Genomic DNA, 19,754 nt, shown 5'->3' with positions numbered 1-19,754 from the left:
TACATCTGAATCACACACTTTTGCTTTGCGGGTCAATTTCGTTGTCCCATTGTTTGCTAAAAGACTAATTTATTGAGTAATAAGTTATTAGATAGATTTAAAAAAGCACAATACTTATATATAAAGTAATTGTGTATTCATAAACTAAAAATATTTATTACTTTATATACTGACAATAATCAAATTAAAATCAGTACTCATTATATAACTTTATATTATCGTCTACATTTATCACTTTATAAACAAGTCGTTTGCTTTTAACTACGTTTAAATTAAAAGTAAACTAATGCCGTTTACTAGAATTTTAACTGCTTAGTGTAGAAATATTATGTTAACAATTCTTTTTAGGTGAAGTATTAAAATTAAGTCAGACTTAAAGCAAAAAATGCATCTATATAGCCAACTTTCTTTGAATACAATTTTTTGAGATTTACCAAGTATATGTCCTATAAATTTTTTAAACTCTAGCTTCAATTTATTTTTAAATTATTAAAATCAAAATTATAAAAGTTTGTTATTAAGGATTAACAAACGATAACAAAAATTAAGAAAAATTGTAACAAATAGCATTAGCTAGAGTAATATTTTGTAAGCTTTATTCATGGTTGATTTTTTCATTAAATAATACTAAAGTTAATTTTAAGCAAGTAACCTTCAAATGGTCAGATGCCAACTGGTATAACTTCAGTTTGAGGCAAATTTTATGACGTAGTAGTTGGTATATTTTTGTTAATAGAATGAATTTGTTTGATTCTTGACTTCCTAGCTACTTATTGTAAACGAATATTTCAACTCAAAGCTTTTACTTATTTTGAGTTACGGCACATTGTAAATCATAAAACTAAAAATTAAAGTATATAGAATAATAACTAATTAGTCAAAAACAACCCTGAACTAGACTGCTTAAAGCTAAATATTAATGTAATTGAAAAAAATTTAAATGAAAAGAGATTTTTGAACAGGTAGCATTGTTATGTTTTAAAAATTTTAATAATTATATTTAGTTTTAATATTTATTGCAGTTTTAGCAGAAAATTAAATTTTACATCAAAAATACTCAATGTTTATTTGAAAGGTTTAAATACACTTAGTTGCTTGTAGAAAATACATTTACGTGAAGCAAACATTAATTGATCTTGGTTATATAGCAATTTAAAATTGGGTTATGTTGAAGCAGAACGCTTAAGTCTTTTGTTATAAAGTTTTCATTAATTTTTTTTAGTATTATTGTTATGTTTTTAATTTTTTATTCTTATAGTTCACTAAATACTGAGTGTTTACAGTTTAGAAAAAAACTAAAAAATATTTGGTAAATTACAAAAAAAAACAATAAATAAGATAACTGTTTTTACCTTTACCAATATGTTTTGTTAAAGTTTTTTAAACAACATATAAACTTATAAAATATATAGTATATAGCACTACTTTTTTCGTGTTTAGTTTGTAAAACGTTAAAATAAATCAAATATCAAAACTAGAGTAAAAATATGTCTATCTTATTTTATTATATATAATAAACAATGAACTTCAATAAAAAATAATGTGTCAAGCTGACAATGTCTTAGATGTTGGGCAGTGAACAATTTGGCTGCCCCAATTTTCGGAGCATTCTCAATTCAGTGCATTTGCACTTATGCCCGCTTGCTTAAGTTCACAACAGCGGTTTCTCGCGACTAAGCCTGCCTGATGAGTCCTAAAAAGGACGAAACCGGTCGTAGGTTGTCTCTGATGCTGTTGTTGTTGATCGTGCGGTGAAGTTTATTGTTTTTTATCGATGGCATAAACATCTCAGCTTTGTTGATGACGACTGAAATAAATACTTTTTTTAAATTACGATAGGGTAATAAAGTTAAAAATTGTTAAAAGTTTGCAAAAAAGTAAGATTTTTTACTAGGTCAAAAAATTTTAACTGAAGTTATTGGAGGAGATACTGTTTATAACTTTATTTAACATTTTTTTCAATTATTTCTTGTTTCACTTTAACTTATTTTATAAAAATTTTAAATCTTTTTAGAAAAAAATTAGTTTGGAGTTTTTTAGACAAAACTGTAGTATAGATAAACATTTTGTGATACACTTTTATTCTAAAAAGCGAAATGAAGGAATCAATTGGTAAACTTAATTTTTTTAAACTTAATGACATTTCCAGATAAACTTAAAAACATTTCAAGATTAAAAGAAATTTTTTTTTTGTATATACTATTCTATGTTCTGGTAATACCCAAGTTAGAAAAATACAATTTTAAAATTTTATTAACATGACAAAAAACAGAATAAATATTTAAATTGGAGTTATGTACACAATCACAAGAGAAATTAACAATTTATAAAATTTGAATTGATTAAATGATAAAAGTATTCCAATTACTGAACTGCTTTTCAAAACGTTTTAATACAGAAATTAAAAACTTTCCAATACATAAATTTTCATGAGCATTCTTATTAGTTTTATTTTATTACCATTTATGTTTATTGTTGTACAGCAGGGGTTGGCAGCCTTATGTAACTCGCGGGCCAATTTTCCTAGAAAAAATTGCTTGCGGCCGCACTTTAAAAAAAGTTCTAGTAATCAGTAGAAAAATATTATTCAAGATAAAATATAATAAATATAGCACTATTAGAGCACTTATAAAGAGCCTAATTGTAAGTTTTTACTACAAAATTTTTACTTTTATTGTTTTTAAAGTGTATACTACTGAATGAAAAGGAGCTTGCAGGGCGCAGATTTTGACTTTGAGGGCCGCATTTAGCATTACACTTTGCTGACCCCTGTTGTAGAGGGAAGAGGAAGTCTGTTTTTCTACCATAAAAAAAGGAAATGAGTTAGACTAATGTTTAAAAAAGTATGGTTTGCTGATTTGGGATAGAGCTTGTAGAGGTAAAACTAATTTGATTTGTACATTTTAATTGTAAAACTATATCTTTAAGAATAGAGTAATAAGGTGCTTAAAAAAAAGTTAGGTTAAAAGTTTTAGCATAAAGTGTGGCTGATGGCATAGGTGTCCTAATAACTGTTTTTAAGACTCTTTGAGTTGGACGTTGCAAGATTGAAACCCAGTGGTCAACTCATGTACCAAAAAACAAAACAAAGTATAAAAATAGCAGAGAAAATATTAGATGTTAAACATATATGACTAAGGAGTTTTTTTTGCTTAAGTTCAAAAAAGATATACTACTGGTTAAATTCTAGCCTTGTATTGCTGTTTTAATATAATTACAGTTCATTTAACAAGATCTTCTGAAACTTATTATATTCCCAGAGTTTATAGCCAATGTGGTCTTAAATTCTTATCTTGTCTTGGTTATGATATATAAAAGCAATTCTCATGAACTAGAAAAAGCAGGACTATCTTTGAGTATTTTAATCTGGACTAAGATATGTTTTACTCAAGAATCAACAAGATAAATATTACTTTAAAGTTTTAATTACTAATAATTAAATAAAACTAAATATTTATAATTTTTCTACTCTATAAGAACATTTTTTGATTAGTTTTGTTTATTTAGTTTACTTGTTACAAAAGTTTAAAATAGCAGGAAGTTGAAGAAAACTTAGAAAAAAAGATAAAAATTACCTAAAATCAAGAAGTTCCTTCATAAAAGTTTCTTTAAATAGTCATAAATTGTGCACAATATTTTTTTTGTGACAATTGCCACATGTGAAAAATAAATCAAGCTGAAAACTCTAATGTCGCATTTTTTTACATTTTGATTGTTTTAAAAAAATCAATATTTGCTAGCATGAAAATTTCTTCAAATCATCTTAAATCTTTTACTGGTTGTATTTGGGATGTTTAGCACATAAATGAACTTTTTGAGCTGTAAACTCAAAGGTCACTGGTTTTATAAGTACCCTAACGAACCTGTTTGAATAATAGTTATTTTTGGTTAATAGTAAGACATGATGTAAAATCATTTTTGAAATTAAAACTGATTTTAATATGGATTACAAACCAAATACACAAACACACTTGGTATAAAAATGGTATCTTATTTTTCATAAATTCATTATTTGAATCTTTGATAACTTCTTGCTTGCTTATATCTACAGGTTTGCCACATACCCATGATAACTCATAATATTTTAAACTTTTTATAAATATCAGGATATCTCCAATTTTATATTAAAACTCATAGTTTTGTGTTTTTATGAAAAACACAGGGTATTTTTAGATTTTATCAATAATCTCAAGACATATTTTTAATCTAGATTTTGAATAAAATTTAGTTGATTTAGTTTCAATATTTTGTTATATTGAAACAAGTTTTGTTGACGAGCTTAATCTTTATTAATATTTAAAAGATAAAACCAAACATTTGAAATAACTTAGGATGACTCAGAACAGTTTAAGGTCACTCAAGACAGTTTTTTGACTCAAAGAGTGACAGTCCTGTTTCTAAACTGAATAAATATGTGAATTCGAAACAACTATAAAATTGAAATAACTTTAAAACAAAGTAAAACAAAATTCAGAAGAAAAAAAAATTGTAAGAGTTAAAGTAAAACTACTTCAACTAAAATAATTTAGAAAATATTGTTTTCTTTACTCAGTTTCTATTGAGGAAATTCATTTAAAACAAAGCTTTGATGTTTAAAATAACGTTTGCTAATACAAACTAGGTTTTTTTTTAAGTTTTCAAAAAGTTTTCGATTTTTTACATCACTTTGTTTCAAGTGATATAGTCAGAAAGTAATTTGTAGCTTTTCTAGTTTTTTTTTATGTTTGAATTTTTAGAGTAGAGTTATTATCTTTTAAACGTTTATATTTTATTTCTTAAAAACAAAACGAAATTCTGACTTAATGTTTTAAACCTTGTATAAAATAATAAACCATGTCACATGTATTGTTGTTGTTAGCCGTGCAGTTCTGTTTTGTGCAAGTAAGATATTTATAAAACTTAAAATTTTTCAGATCCTTTATCAAAAAAGGTTTGATAAAAACATCATTTATAATTTGACTGCCTTCTTGAAAAAATAAAGGACAATATGAAACTTGTAAGTTATCAATTGTTTTTAGTTTTAGAACTTGTTTTAAAATCAATATTTAAAAGTCTTTACTTAGATTTGAAAAACAAAAATAATAATTTTATATTTCAGTTAAATTTGTCAGCAAGTGAACAAACTAAATGCTTTGTCATTAAGTTTAAAACTTGCACAATCATGCTTGACTGCTGTCTTGACTATTCACCAGTTTATAACTACCTTCCTCTAACAACAGATAAAAAGTTAGTACTTAAGTTTATTTCAATTGTAATTGAATTTTGTTACTTTTTTCATATTTTTTTATAGACTAAACTCCTTAGTTGGTGATTATATTCCTGGTAAAGAAGAAACACTTGGATTATGTAATTTTGTAAGTTTACTTATGAGTTTATAATATTTAGTTTAGAATACTTAAGATTCTTTATTATATAACTTTTATACAGGAAATAAAGAAAATCCTCAAACGCTCTTTTGTAGACAGTAATCCAGAGTTTAACCCACCTGAAGTAAGTTGAAAATGAATTTAGTAAATGTTTATAAAAAATATACAGTAAATTAATGATAAAGCCTAAAAAAAAAATTTAGATGGATTTTATCAATTTTTCTAGAGTTGATATAATTTTGGTTTCGAATTTTGAAAGCATTGATGCCCTTCCATACATAACTGAGGTTTGATTTAATTAAAAGAAATAATTTAAGTATTTATCCGAAGAAAATATGAGTAAATAAATTTTATTTGTAGTAAAAGATTCTAAATAAACAAGTGACTTCAAGGTTACATAAAACTCCAACATGTATTAAAAGAAATAATTTAGGTTTCCAGTTTGTTTAAAGTATAATATATTTTTTTTACTTTCTATCTCGTGAATCAAGTTATAAAAAAGATTAATAAGAAAGAAATATTTTGTATATTTTTTATAGGTGGCTATTAAGGCCATTATCTACTAAATATGATTTTACTTTTTTAGTTATGTTTTTGTTATTCTAATGACTAATATATCTTTTTATAACAGCATTCTGGATTTAAAGGACAAGTTTTTGCAACTGATCCAACAAAAGAGTTTGGAAGGTTAGCTCTATTTTTATATTTAAGAAAAAAATTCTTATAATGTTTTATATTAAATATATATTAAAAATTTATATAAAATTTTTGATGTTTTCTAGACTTTTGATGGAAGATTTGGTGGAAAACTGCAAAAAGTATCCCAAAGATGTGCAGTCTTCTATGTGGAAGCATCCATCAAATAAAAAGTTACTCGAAATTTAATATGTTTTTTGTTTATAGTAATTTGTATAGTATTGATTGTTTTAGTTTTTTATAATCACTACATTTAAAGTAATACTTTTTTAAAATGATTAAATAGGCAGTAATCGATATTATATATTATTGAAAAGAGATGTACTAAAATTTAATAATAATAAAAACTATTAACAATAGAGCTTTTTTTTAAATTAAACTTTAAATTCTAGTGAAAGCTTATAAATGATACTTTAAGTCAAAGCTTTCCAATAGTATTTAAAATGTATACAATTAAAGAAATTAAACATAAGAATTTTGGCCAGTTTTGATTAGAGTTTTAAAATATAGATGAATTGCTCATTTTTAATTTTTTAGAATACTATGCACTAATTGTGTAAAAAATCTTGTCTATTGCAACGTGATCACCTTTTAAAAACAATGATGAATTTTTACCAAAGTACTTTAAAAGTATACAGTAAAATTGAAAATTATTTAAGGGAAATTATTTCATTTCCTCCATAGTTTTTTAAAACTAAAATACTTTTAAACATTAGGTTGAAAAAAGTTTTGAATATAATAAAACTATAAAAGAAACTATTAATTGAAACAAGATAAAGAAAAAACTAAAATCGATTTGTTAAATACAATTGAAGTACGTAATTTCTTCCAATAATTGTGTTTACACAAGTTATTAAACATGTACAGGTTTTTACTAATTTCAAATAGCATATTTGAATTACAAATGTTTTCTAAAACAGCTAAAGACAAATCTGTATTTCAATCAGAGTCAAGCAGATTTACTTATAAGAAAACTATTATTACTAGTAAAATGATACTGGATAATCAGCCAATTTTTTATATTTTAATGCTCATATTTAATTAATTAGAACAACTAGTTGTAAAACAAACTATAAATTAACATACATAATTTAATCAAAATTTAATCAAAATTTAATCAAAATCATATGTTAATTAGTTTAATTTAATTCTTTTCATAAAGAAAAGTAGTGTTTTGTTAAAAGAAAGTATTATATAACAGGTAATTGTTTACTTTTCTCATTCAAAACTTGTTTATATATAAAACTATTTTTAATAAAACCAAATAATTATTTTTGTTGCTGAATTTACTTTGGTGGTATAATTTATTTTTACAGCAGTATAAATCAAAATATAATCGAAGGAATAAATATTTATGTTTATACAACTATTGCAAATTTTATTTTGTAACTGAGCCCACTTTGGTGGGCTTAATTAAAAGTTTATTTTTTAAACGTAGACAATAGCAACTACACTTAATTTTAAGAACTTGTCAGCTTCTTGGTAGTTGATAGTTAAAAATAAAAACAAGGCACACTGCAAAGCTTAACAAACTACAAAAAAGCATGACAATGTAATTTCATAAAGTTTTAAATAAGTACAAGACATACTAATACAAATCTTAAAACAACAAGTCAAAACTACAAAGTTTTAAAATATTTCTGTTATTGTTAGAAAGTTATTGAGTTGACTTTAAAGCTAAATTAAGTTTGCTAATATTTTTCATATGTATAAAGTTTAGCACGAGATCATTATTATTTTTAAAACAGTTTTTGTCTTATAACGCAAAATTAACAGCAGTAGTTTCTTTTATTTACAGTATGTACGCCGGATTGTTACCATTGTCTTTACATGGGTTCCTTCACATCTTCTCCCAAGCGATTTATATATCAATGTATTTAAGCTTCGAACTACAAGCATACTTTGAAAGATCAATATAATTTTTATTATGTTGCATTTTGAAGATTTTTTGCAGTTCTTATATCTAAGAACTGCACATGAATAGGTTATTATCATATTGTTTGTGTATTTTTTTTACCTAATGGGTTGCGTTTATTGAAATGTTTTTTTTTCCAAGTTTATGGTTTTGTTAATTGTACTTAATGATGTTTCATTTTCTTTTCATTTGAAGTAGTTTAAATTTTCTGTGACTGAATCATAACAATTTTTGAACTTTTAGAATTATTTTTATACTAGATCTTATATTTGACCGGTCATTGATTATGTTTAATATTTCTGTTTATGTACAGTACATAATCAATTTTAAACTTTTTTCTATTTGTTATACAATATGTTGTTTAAGTTCTGCTCCATATCTAAAAAATCTCGAACCACTGAAATTTATTTCAAGTCAGCGTAATGTTTTTTTAAAGTTTAAGCTGAAACAGCAGCTACCTGTAAAACCAAACCATTCTTTTAAAAAATTAACCTTTCTAACAAAAAGGTTAATTTTAAAAAACCACTAGCTCACATTACTCACTTTTCCACCACAAGTTTTGTATTGATTGCAGGTGGTTTTTATTAGAGCTAAACCGGTGGGAATGTTGGTGTAATTTTAAGCAAAAGTTCAACAAGATTTTCTATAAAACTACGTTTATGAATATTTACATAATAGATATTTGTTTTCATCACTCAGATAACAAATTATTATTTCTAAAGTTTACCACTACAATTTATTAATTCTTTTTATAGGTATGTTTTATGATACTTTTTTTCGAAAAACTACTTATATTTTAATAATTTGTATTAGAAAATATTTAATACTACATAGCCATTAATATTTACAGAATACTTTTGTAAAAAGACTTCCCTTTTTTTTTTTTTGAAAATATGATACATTTCTACGGTTTTGTAAGTTTTTGTTATTTATAGGTACAGGGTTGCCACTTTACCTGGAAAAACCTTGAAAAACCTGGAATTCGACAATTTAGGCAAAAATAACCTGGAAAAAACTGGAATTTGAGAAATTTTGAAAAAAACCTGGAATTTTAACAGTTTTCACATGTTCAGTAGTAAAATTTCAATTTGACCCAAAAAATCTATCATATAAATAAAAAAATTTTGTCATCATTAAAAATTTTTTTATTAAAAAACATATTTAAACTAGCTTTATGTTATCTTTTCAATGTTTTTATACTATATAACACAGTTTCTTACCTTAGACTTAACTTTAAACCAAAAATAGACCCAAAATGTGTACTTTTAAAAACCTGGAAGAAATTTTGAAAACCTACAAAAATTTTTGAAAAACAAGTGGCAACCCTGTAGGTATAAGTAAGGAAAAACAAAAAGAATTAACAAAAAATTATAAATAATCTTAGTTTTATGATACATTGTTTAAACCTTAGAACACTACCTGACTGTCTGCAAAAATGGGAAAACAATTTTCCTTCGTGGAGAAGCATTTACAGTAAAGAGGATATTTACAAAAGTGTACAAAAGATTAAGTCAATAACTTATAATGAAGTTTATGTCAGTTAAGTTTGTAAACGTATACTAGATTGTAACACTAAAATAAATTTAGTATTTTTCTACTCATTAGAGTTATATTTTGTTTAATAACACTATTTTTCATAATTTTATAAATTTGTTGTTTTCTAAGAGTATTTTATTTAAAAAAATTTCAAGCTAGCTGATAGTTGTACATATATTTAGTTTTATTTCAATAAAAAATCAAATGTTTCTGTTTTTACAACCTATTCGATTCAACAAGTTTTTTTATACAATTTTCTGTTTAAAGTTTTTTCTAGTTGTTTTAAAATGTGAATATTCCATTACAAAAACTAAGCATTAGAAAATGTAATGTAGTTTGTAAATTTACCTACAATTTTAATCGTTAAAACAAAATATTAATCAGGAAATATTTGGAGCTCTGAGAATCACAGCACATCCATCGGGTTATTCAATTGGTAGTTGCAATTGGACCATACAATCAGATTTTGAAAAGGTGAAATAAAAAAATTATAGCATTTTTTTTGTGTTTACGACAAGTTTTAACCATAAATTATTTTGAATACTATATTGTTACTGAAGCATGTGCTGACATCTCCACACCTAATACATGTACAATTAAATATTAGCCTGTTGATAAAAGAAGATTCTGCTTAAGGTGAAAAAAAATAGTAAACTTTACTAAAAATATCTACAATTAAATCAAAAATTTTATAAAGTTTTATAAAAAACATATTACTTTACAATTTTTTTCATGCCTTCGCAAACATCACAAGTAAATAAACACAAATAATATCTAATGCTATTTTTATTTTTTGCTTTTACAAAAAATTCTATTCTAAACAAAGCATTAAAAGTGTACTATAAGGCTATTGGAATAAAATCTAGGTATATAGAATATTAGTTATGCGCTTGATAAACTAAATGTACTATACACAGGGTAGCTACCTTACCTGAAATCCTGGAAAAACCTGGAATTTGACAATTTAGACCAAAAAAACCTGGAATATTAAATAACTTTTACATGCTAAATAGTAAAATTTTGATTTGACACAAAAAATTTATCATATAGATAAAACTTTTTGACATCATCAATTTTTTTTACATTTAAAGTAGCTGTTTACAGTATCATTTTAAAATTGTTATACTATTTAACACAGTTTTTACCTTAAACTTAACTTTAAACTAAAAATAGACCAAAAGACATGTACTTTTAAAAACCTGGAAGAAATTCAGAAAACCTGGAAGAAATTTCTTAAAACCAGTGGCCACCTTGTATGTAAGCTGATAGTAAGGTATTTATAACTAAAGTAAAAGATCATATAAAACTTTAAAAATCAATGTAATAAAAATAGTTTTTCGAATTATGCAATAAAGAAAAAATAGAAATAGTTTTCTGGAAAAGAAAAAGACTGCTATGTAGTCAAAGATCATTATAGATACTTACTAATGTAAAACTTCTAAATCATTGTCCGGTAAAAAAATCCTACTACCAACAAACTATTCAAGTATTTAAACTATTTCATGATTTTGTTAAGTAATATAATTTATACTGATTCAAAAATTATGTGAGTAAATGTACTTTTGTTTCAGGACAACAAGTTTTTTCTTTTCAATAGTTTTAAATTTTTGTTCTAGTTTTTTAAGAATTCCTCTAACTTTTATTGCTATAAGGTTGTAGAAAGGTAGTCACAAAACTAAAATCATCTACTAAAACTAGCACCGAAAATTTAGACCAATATTTTCTGCCAACAGATAGCATACATGTCGTCGAGTTCAAAGTTCATCAGCCACCCACAGTTCATCGATGAGAAGCCACTGTGCAATGCCGACGCGTTACTGTTTGCTGGCATGACGCAAGCCCATGGCACCGATGTGCATCACAACATTAACGCCTTCATCGACAGTTTGAGTGAGTTGTTACTTCATTTATTTATACAGTAGATGTCTGTAACTTTTTTTTTCAAAATACAGTTTTGGTATATAATTATTTAATTTTTTTATTATTACCAGTTTTATTGCTTAGTAGACAAAACTTAATTGTGTTTTCAATTATTACAGAAGTGACGATGGACAGGGGAGGAAACATGTTGGTGCCAACGCAGCCGTGTGGTGTCGTCCTCGACCTCATTACACGCTTGAGTGAGTCGAGCGTCATTGATAGCAACAGGGACTTTACCATCTACTTCATTTCGCCCACCGCCAAAGGATGCCTCTCTTTCTCGCAAATATATGCGGAATGGTAGTTTTCTGAAATTATAGGTGGTTATTTTATTAAGTTAACAAAATATTCTTTCAGGCTTCAAGCCGAAAGGCACAATCACGCATACCAGCCTCAACCGCCGTTTCATCACAATGAACTTGTTGAATTGGGTAAACTTAAAGTTAAGGCTAGTGTTAAAGGTTAGTATTTTTTTTATCCGGGTAAAAAATTCAATGGTACTATTTTACAAAAGTAACATTGTGTGTTAGATTTTTTTACTGTTGTAGCTTTTAATAGTATACTGTTGTTTATTAACTTAACGTAGACAAGTGAATTTTTTTTTCTCAAGAAAGGTTTTAGTTGAACAAATACCTTATGTAGCCTAATATCAACTTTAGATAAGATACAATAATATTAGTAAAAAAAGTTTTAATTTTTTTAATATCGTAGTTTTACTTAAAAGATGAAATAAATAGAACCTATACAAAAGTGTCAATACAGCCACTTTGAAGGTATAACAAAGTCTTTTTTACTTTGAAAAATGTCAGTATTCGCTATTTTTATTTTAAGCAATTTTTGTATTGATCACATAAATGTATAACTTCTTTTATTAAAAAATTCAGAAAATCTAACAAGCGAACTAAACACATTTTATCAGTAAATTACAAAAATAAGTTAATGGCATAAGTTTAAGGTATTACTTTATATGATTTAAATACTAAGGTGTTATTTTTTACAGAGATCACCATTGGAAAAGGTGAGTTTTACGTTACAAGAATTATGTATAAATCGTGTTTCAGTTTTTTATAATGTTTATCTATATATACAGGGTTCCCAATAAACCTGTAATCCTGGAAATACATGGAATTTTAGAAATTTCGAAAAAAAACAACCTTAATTTAATAAACCAAGAATTTCGGACAAAAATCTTTAAAAAACCTTGAATTTAAAACTTTTTTTAAATGTAAAGTTACGAAATTTGATTAACTACAAAAATTTATCATAAAGATTGTATTTTTGTATCATTTAAAATCTCTTTCATTAAAAAACACACTTAAATATCTTTACAGTATCTTTTCAATGTTGTAATACTATTTAAGACATTTTTTTAACTTAAATTTAATTTTATACTAAAATTAACAAAAAAACTCGTTTTTTTTTAATCTGGAGGAAATTCCGACAACCTCGAAGAAATTTACAAAAAACCTTTGACAACCCTGCAAACATTTTAAATTGTAAACAGTTTTTAGCTTTTGCACTTAATAGAAGTTTTTTAAATTTTTGAACTTATTTAGTTTGTACTTTTGAAGCATTAAGATCATATGATTGTTCAATAAACCTTAAACTAAGTATTTATTTTAAATACTTGGTATAAGTTTTGAAATTTTATGCAATATGCGTTCAATGCGCCATTTTACTTTGCTATTTACTATTCACGCCAGTGATCAATAATTGAGTTAAATTTTTTTTTAATTTACACAGTAGTTGAGTAGAACTTAAAAGTTTATTGAAATGTTTTGGTATGAATTTAATGTTTGGTGTTTAGTAGTTTTATCCACCAATTTGAATATTAGAAGATAACATTAATGCTAGTAACGTCAGTCTTATTAATTTCAGTAGAAAGTTAAAATAGTTTTTCATGTAATTCGAAAATAGTTCTTATTAAATGAAATATATAAATTGGTCAATCTAATTAATTTTGAACTAATCTTAATTTCATATATATTGTAGTTTTGTTTTGTTGTAAATAACAGAGCAACTCTAAAGTAAGGGCAGTGATATTTTTTGATTTTGAATATTTTGGTTAAATTGTTAGAAATGACATAATATAATTTATGCTAAACTTGCTTACCTACTTTTGCTTAGATTTAAAAAAAAAGTATTTAGTTTTTATTCTTTCAATAATACTGTTTAATTTATACTGTACGCAATGTATTGCAATTTTTTTATGTTGAGTTCTTACATAACAAAAGTTTTATTTATGTCTTTAAAAATTCATTGACAAAATAGTTTTAACCGTATAACATCTTAACATTTTTAATAAGATGGTAAAACAGAAGACTTCAAACAACCTTGTCTCGTATTTGCGAGTCATCCTTCACTGAGAATGGGAGATGCAGTTCACTTCATGAATATGTGGGGTAAAAACACCAATAACGCAATCACGTTTATTGGTCAGTCACCTTTTTCAAAAGATTTTATTGAATTACTAACAAAATGTTAAAATCATAAGCAATGTTAATTTGCATTATAACTTACAACATCACACTTGATTAAAAAAAATTATTATAAAAGGATAGATAATTTTATGTAGAGAAGTAGAAAGTATATGCTTTGTATTTAAAACTGTACTCAAATTAATTGTGCTTTGTTTTAATGTAAATCACCTTAAATATATATGTTTTATGTATTTTTTTTTAGTCAAACGAACTTAGCTGCAAAAGCTTTTTTCAACCTTTATACTAATTTTAAATACATTAAAACTAGAACTAAGAAATATTTTTTTTTATTAAATTTGTATATAGTTTTCTATACTTTTTAAATAAGGTTTGATCATATCAATTCGATCTACAGAACCGAGGCCTGGACTTTTGTATGCCGTGAGACAAGTTCAAGTTAACATAAGGTTTGATCATACCAATTCGAACTTTATGTTAACTTGAGCTTGTCTCACGGCATACGAAAGTCCAGGCCTCGGCTTTGTTGACTTACACCAATGTTTTTGTTGATTATACTTTTATAACAAATAGGAGCAAAGCATAAGTTACATAAAAAAGGTACTACTTTACAACTGTTTTAAAATTTAAACAGCCTTTTATTCGTCTAAGATTTAACTCATAATAGCGATTATCAGTTATGCTGTTTTTTTTTCTGTGTCTTAACCAGTGTTTACTTGTACAGCTTAATTTTATAGCATAGTATACCTAGACATTAAAGTAAACCAGGATTACCCAAACTCATTTTCATGATTGCCTGTTTCGTGTAAGTTTAAAAATAAATTGACCCTTTTATTAGATATTTGAATTTTATCTAAATAATTAATGTTTGCCTTCTTTCTAGTTATTGCCCCCTGATAGCCTAAATCGGCTCCAAAGGGGGACTTCGCAAACTTTAAGAAACCCTGATATAAGGGTCAAAAATTAAGTTTAATTTCTGTATTTCTAATTCTTAATTTCTATTTTTTTAAGTAATCTTTTAAGTGAAAGGTTAAGTTTTTTTTTAAATCTTTTCTTTAAATGACTTGTGTAAATTGGTCTTTTGTAGTTACTTTTTTTGATTATAAAGATTATCTTTGAATTATGTATATAAAATGTTTCACATGTTTTAAGTTTAAAATTTTAGCATATAGTAAATTATAAAAATCATGTATAAGTTTATACTTTCATATATAAATTACAGTTTTAGATAGTTCTTAAGTAAATTATAGTTTTTAACTAAGTTAAAGCATTTCGTTATATTTTAGCATGTTCATAAATTATATGTAAACTAAAGATAATAGTTGTTTTTTTTTTAGCTTTCACACTATAAGTATAAATGTAAAAATTATATTACTGTCATTATCAGTTTAGAAAAAATACATACCATAAAATTCAGATCCTAATTTTTCCCACACGGAAGCACTGGCGCCCTTCCACCCCGTCCTGGCCCGCGTCTACAACCTGCCCATGGACAAAAGGCTGGACGCCAAGACGTCCACCATCATGCTGGACAAGCTGGTCCCGAAACGGGTGTTCGCGCCCGCCAACTACCTCCACGCCCCAACGGACAGGCAGCATAGGACCGACTGGAGGATCAACACTCCGCACGCCCATGCAGTTCACCCCAACTCCGTCGTCAAGGTGAACTTGAACCGATCCCACGAAAAAGTATTCCTGCAACCCGAGGTGTGGACATATTTAGTTACTTTTTTCTGAAGTTTTGTGTTTTTATGCAAAATTTTTATGTTAAATATCTTTGGAATTATTTTATTTTAAGACATAAAAAAAAATTATTGCTTTTAAAGCGTTTTGAAAGCTAAATTTTTTGTGTAAGTTTTATTAAGTATTCAGTGAACTTATGATAAACTTATGATAGAGTTTATCATAAGTTCACTGAAGACGGACTGTTGTCTGAAAGCGCTTTGAACTAAACTAGTATGCATTAAACTTGTAGATTTTTTAAACCATCGTTTGATTTTTGTAACTATGGTGCAGGGAAAAAAATAACAAGTAATAAATTGACTGTGTCCTAGACTGGTTTGAGAATTTTATATAAATCTTGTCTGTAATTTTCTTAAAATGCGTATTTTTCATATTTTTATTAGTATTTATAAAAATTTAGTTAGCATCATCTTTGGTACCGAAAATGACTTCATCAGGAGCTTATCTTTCTTCCATGACCGCTCAAATAACCACAATGGACAATAAGCATACCTTGTCTGTACCTGTTAGTTTTCAATTGTAAAATTTACTTTAAAGAATGCTTATTTGCAAATTTTTGACATTTTTATTACGTTATATTTTAAGTCTAAATTAAATAATTGTGGAATTATAATGATTTATTATATAAAAATTAAATATTATTAATATCTACAGAAACTTTGTACATTACACTTAGCAGTCAATAATTTGCTCTATATATATTTTTGTTTTCAAATGATTCTTTTTTTTCGGACTGGTTAATTTTATATGTTTATTAGTTTATTCCTTATTAATTTCAATTTTAAGATAATACTAGTCCAAATTTAGTCTTATAAAGTTCAAAAGAAAACATCACATTATTTAAAGAAGCACCATTTTTAATATTTAAGTTAAACAAGTTGTTTATAAGTTTAAGCATTTATTTTTACTTAATAAGTTATATAGATAAAACATTTTTATCTGTTTAAAACTCGTTTATATACATCTCTTTAACCCATTAAAATAATTTATGCCATTAAAACAAAACAAAATAGTAGAAAACAAGTTAAGTTCATAAAGATATAAGTTAAATTTTTATAAAGTTCTACAGGTTAAAAAACTATCTTGTTAAGTTTTTACGCAGATTTATTAAACGTGTTTTATAATTTGTAGAGCTAATTTGTATATTTTTCGTTCTATATATCTTTTCACTAATTTTTTAGGTTTAAGGCTAATCAAACAAAAGTATTACATATACACTAAACATTGTTAATTTTTCAACCTACTTAAATTTTCAGGAAAAATCTTCAAAAATTGTGCAAATTAGTTTGAATAAGCTACTTTGCTGTGGAAAGATAGAGCTAGATAGTCTTTTCAAAAGTTTAAAAAAAGTAAGTTTTTGTTTCATTTTTTACAGATTAAATAGAATAATATATTTTTAGGATATTTATTTTTATATCAATACAATAACTAACTTTATAATTAAACCGTTCTATGAAATATTACTACGGTTAAGAAACTACCAAAATAGTTACATTGTTGTGAACATAACATGCTTTTGAAATTAATATTAGTATATCAGATATTAGTAAGTAGTATTTTTGTTAAAACAATAGTTAATTTTTGTATGTATTTGCTATGTAGTAATGATAAACTTAACTTAGGATAAATGTTTTGGGCAACCAGAGTTAGACAGAGAAAATAAAACAATAAAAACGGTAAGTTTGATTTTTTCTTCTTCAGTCAATCAGTAAACCTCTCTTAACCAATGTTTTATTTAGAATTTGTTTTCGTTGAAAAGTGCGGAAGACGAAACAAAAATTACTTTCCACAGTCAAGATGAGAAAACCAGAAAGTTAATCACAGAAAAACTTTTAGCATTTTGTGAAAATTAAATCGAGTTTGTAAAATTAGGAAATTCTAATCAGAAAATAAAATAAATTATTTTAGTTTTAATAATGATATCAAATAAAAAAATTAAATTGAACTATACGATCGGGTATTTGTAGTGATATTATTTTTACATTAGTATAACTTTTTGTTTGAAATATTTTAAAATGTATTTATAATATATGAGAAAAAGAAACATTTTATCATTGAAAATTTTGGTCTTATGCTATATTAGAATTAAGTTGTCTAAAACCTTAAACTGACTTATGTTTAATATAATATTACTTTTTTATTTACTAATTGATAAGATTTTTTTAGATACTTTGTCGAAGTTAAGTCGTTGATTAGTTATTTTGTTTATCATAGACAGTTTATAGGTAATCAAAGTGTCTTCAAAAGCAATGGTTCCTAACTAGTAATAATATACATTGAAATGATTATGAAACTCTACTTACTAAAGTTTTTATGTTTGTTTTATTTGATTTAAGTTCTGTTTTGTTTTTAAAAAATGTTTTAGTCCTAATAGTAATGTATTTTTGTTTAATAATATATTTTCATATGTATTTTTATATAAAATTTAAAGTTAAATTCTATTGTTAATCGTTTTATTCAATGGCAACTGTAATATTTTTTCAATATTATTTTTTTAGTAAAATACGTTTATAACTAAATGCCGTAAGAAACATTGACCCATCAAGTAAATTACTAAATGCGAAAGTTGTTAACTTAATAGCTTGTAGAATTGTAAAAAAGTTCAAATCAAAAAGTATCAACAATAGTATTTGTGTTAATTATCAATATCGTTTATAAATATACAAATTAATAGCTTTTTCCTTGAGTCTGTCTTAAACAGTCATCACTGCCCGTATAAAAAAAATTATTTAAAGCATAGTTACATTAATTATGGATTAGTCAAATTCGAATAGTGTAAAACTAAGTAAACAAAAAACGGTTAAAAATAGATAATGTAAAATATACAACAACTAAAAAGTATCTGACAACATTAAAGCATACACAAAACGCACATTAAACACTGTAAATTGTTTAAAATTTAGATTATAAAGTGATAAATGAGAATAAAATAAGCAGAATAAGTACATATACTTATTATGTAAACTGGTCTAAACTAAAATCAGAAAGTTGTGTTTAATGTTGTTATATAAACTTGTATATAGCATCAGATCGAATACAGAAATTTACATAGATAGAATACAGAAAAATTTATGTGTATGATTTAATTTTAAAAATAAGATCATAAAAAATTATAATTTTTAGTACTCTTAATTTTTTACTTTAGTCTGATAATTAGGTTGATAATATTTTTCTGATTAATTTTTTGTCAAATTAAAAGATTATATAAAATAATGACTAAAACCAGACTAAAAAACTTTAGGTTCTCTAAAAATACAATAAAAACGATCTTTAGAATTGATTTGAAAATTCTTTACGAAAAAGGCACGAGTATAACAGCTGTATATTAATATAAAAGTTGAAGGGATAATAACTTTTTTTCGGTAACTTAAATAAGTACGACCAAGGAATTTAACAATTGCTTTTATAAGTTTCTTAAAGATTGCATTTTAAAGAGAAGCATATTTAAAGGTCAGTCTGAGCTATAAAAAAAGCTCAGTCATAATTTCTTTATTTTGTGTTTATACCCTTTTCCTTTACCCGGGTAGGTGTCAAAAATGCACGAAGAGACACTTTTGTACGATTACGCTTTTGCACGAAGGCTCATTTTTGCACTAAGGATCACTTATGCACGAAGACACTATTACACGAAGGGACACTTTTGCTAGGGTTGAACTTTTTTTATAAGTTTTTTTTCTTTACTTTAACTGTTACCCTTGGTCGGTAACTTTTTAGTTTTTCTTAATTTTTTTTTAGCTATCATTGCTACCCCTAAACCTTGGTCTGTGGCTTTTTATTTTTCATTTATTTATTTTTTTTACTGTTACCCCTTACCCTTGTTCGGTGTTTTATTTTTGACTTTATTTATTTGTATAATACTTTATAATACAAATATTTCATAAGCTTTTACCTTAAATAATATCGATAATTTGCAATCGTAGTCATAGTTTAAGTATTATTTAAGTCTTTGTATTTTTTTTCACAATTTATACACTTTATTTAAATATTTTTGGTTTATATCTCTAGAAATATTTAATTTTTCAATTTTATAAATGATAGTCTGAAAAAAAACTCTTGAAATACATAATTTTTTATCTAGTCTTTTACAGAGACATTGTTTGTTAACCTTGCCTAATGCATTAAACACTATATGTCTAACTA

At 25.3% G+C, this 19,754-nt stretch overlaps 1 protein-coding gene across 1 annotated transcript; it reads left to right on the top strand.

Moving 5' to 3' along the window:
• The first annotated feature begins 2,690 nt into the window (after window positions 1-2,690).
• Window positions 2,691-17,828, top strand: LOC145849484 (integrator complex subunit 9-like). Its single transcript, XM_082954472.1, has 20 exons — window positions 2,691-2,878; window positions 4,914-4,996; window positions 5,099-5,226; window positions 5,291-5,354; window positions 5,428-5,490; window positions 5,570-5,653; window positions 5,998-6,053; window positions 6,149-6,235; window positions 9,389-9,512; window positions 9,898-9,987; window positions 11,247-11,403; window positions 11,553-11,733; window positions 11,791-11,894; window positions 12,434-12,451; window positions 13,740-13,868; window positions 15,289-15,578; window positions 16,015-16,119; window positions 16,871-16,963; window positions 17,237-17,290; window positions 17,354-17,828. Exons 2-20 carry the CDS (start codon window positions 4,988-4,990, stop codon window positions 17,465-17,467), a joined length of 1,950 nt encoding a protein of 649 aa, XP_082810598.1. The 5' UTR covers window positions 2,691-2,878; window positions 4,914-4,987; the 3' UTR covers window positions 17,468-17,828.
• The last annotated feature ends 1,926 nt before the right edge of the window (window positions 17,829-19,754 follow it).

The sequence above is a fragment of the Thalia democratica genome, chromosome 1 (assembly GCF_965202585.1).
Source record: "Thalia democratica chromosome 1, ktThaDemo2.hap1.1, whole genome shotgun sequence".
NCBI classification, from domain to species: Eukaryota; Metazoa; Chordata; class Thaliacea; order Salpida; family Salpidae; genus Thalia; species Thalia democratica.
This window is presented reverse-complemented; position numbering and strand designations above follow the sequence as displayed.

Coding starts and splice junctions, on each gene's coding strand:
- LOC145849484 (XM_082954472.1), top strand. Junction 11,734..11,790: donor TCGCAAATATATGCGGAATG/GTAGTTTTCTGA, acceptor ATATTCTTTCAG/GCTTCAAGCCGAAAGGCACA. Junction 13,869..15,288: donor TAACGCAATCACGTTTATTG/GTCAGTCACCTT, acceptor CATAAAATTCAG/ATCCTAATTTTTCCCACACG.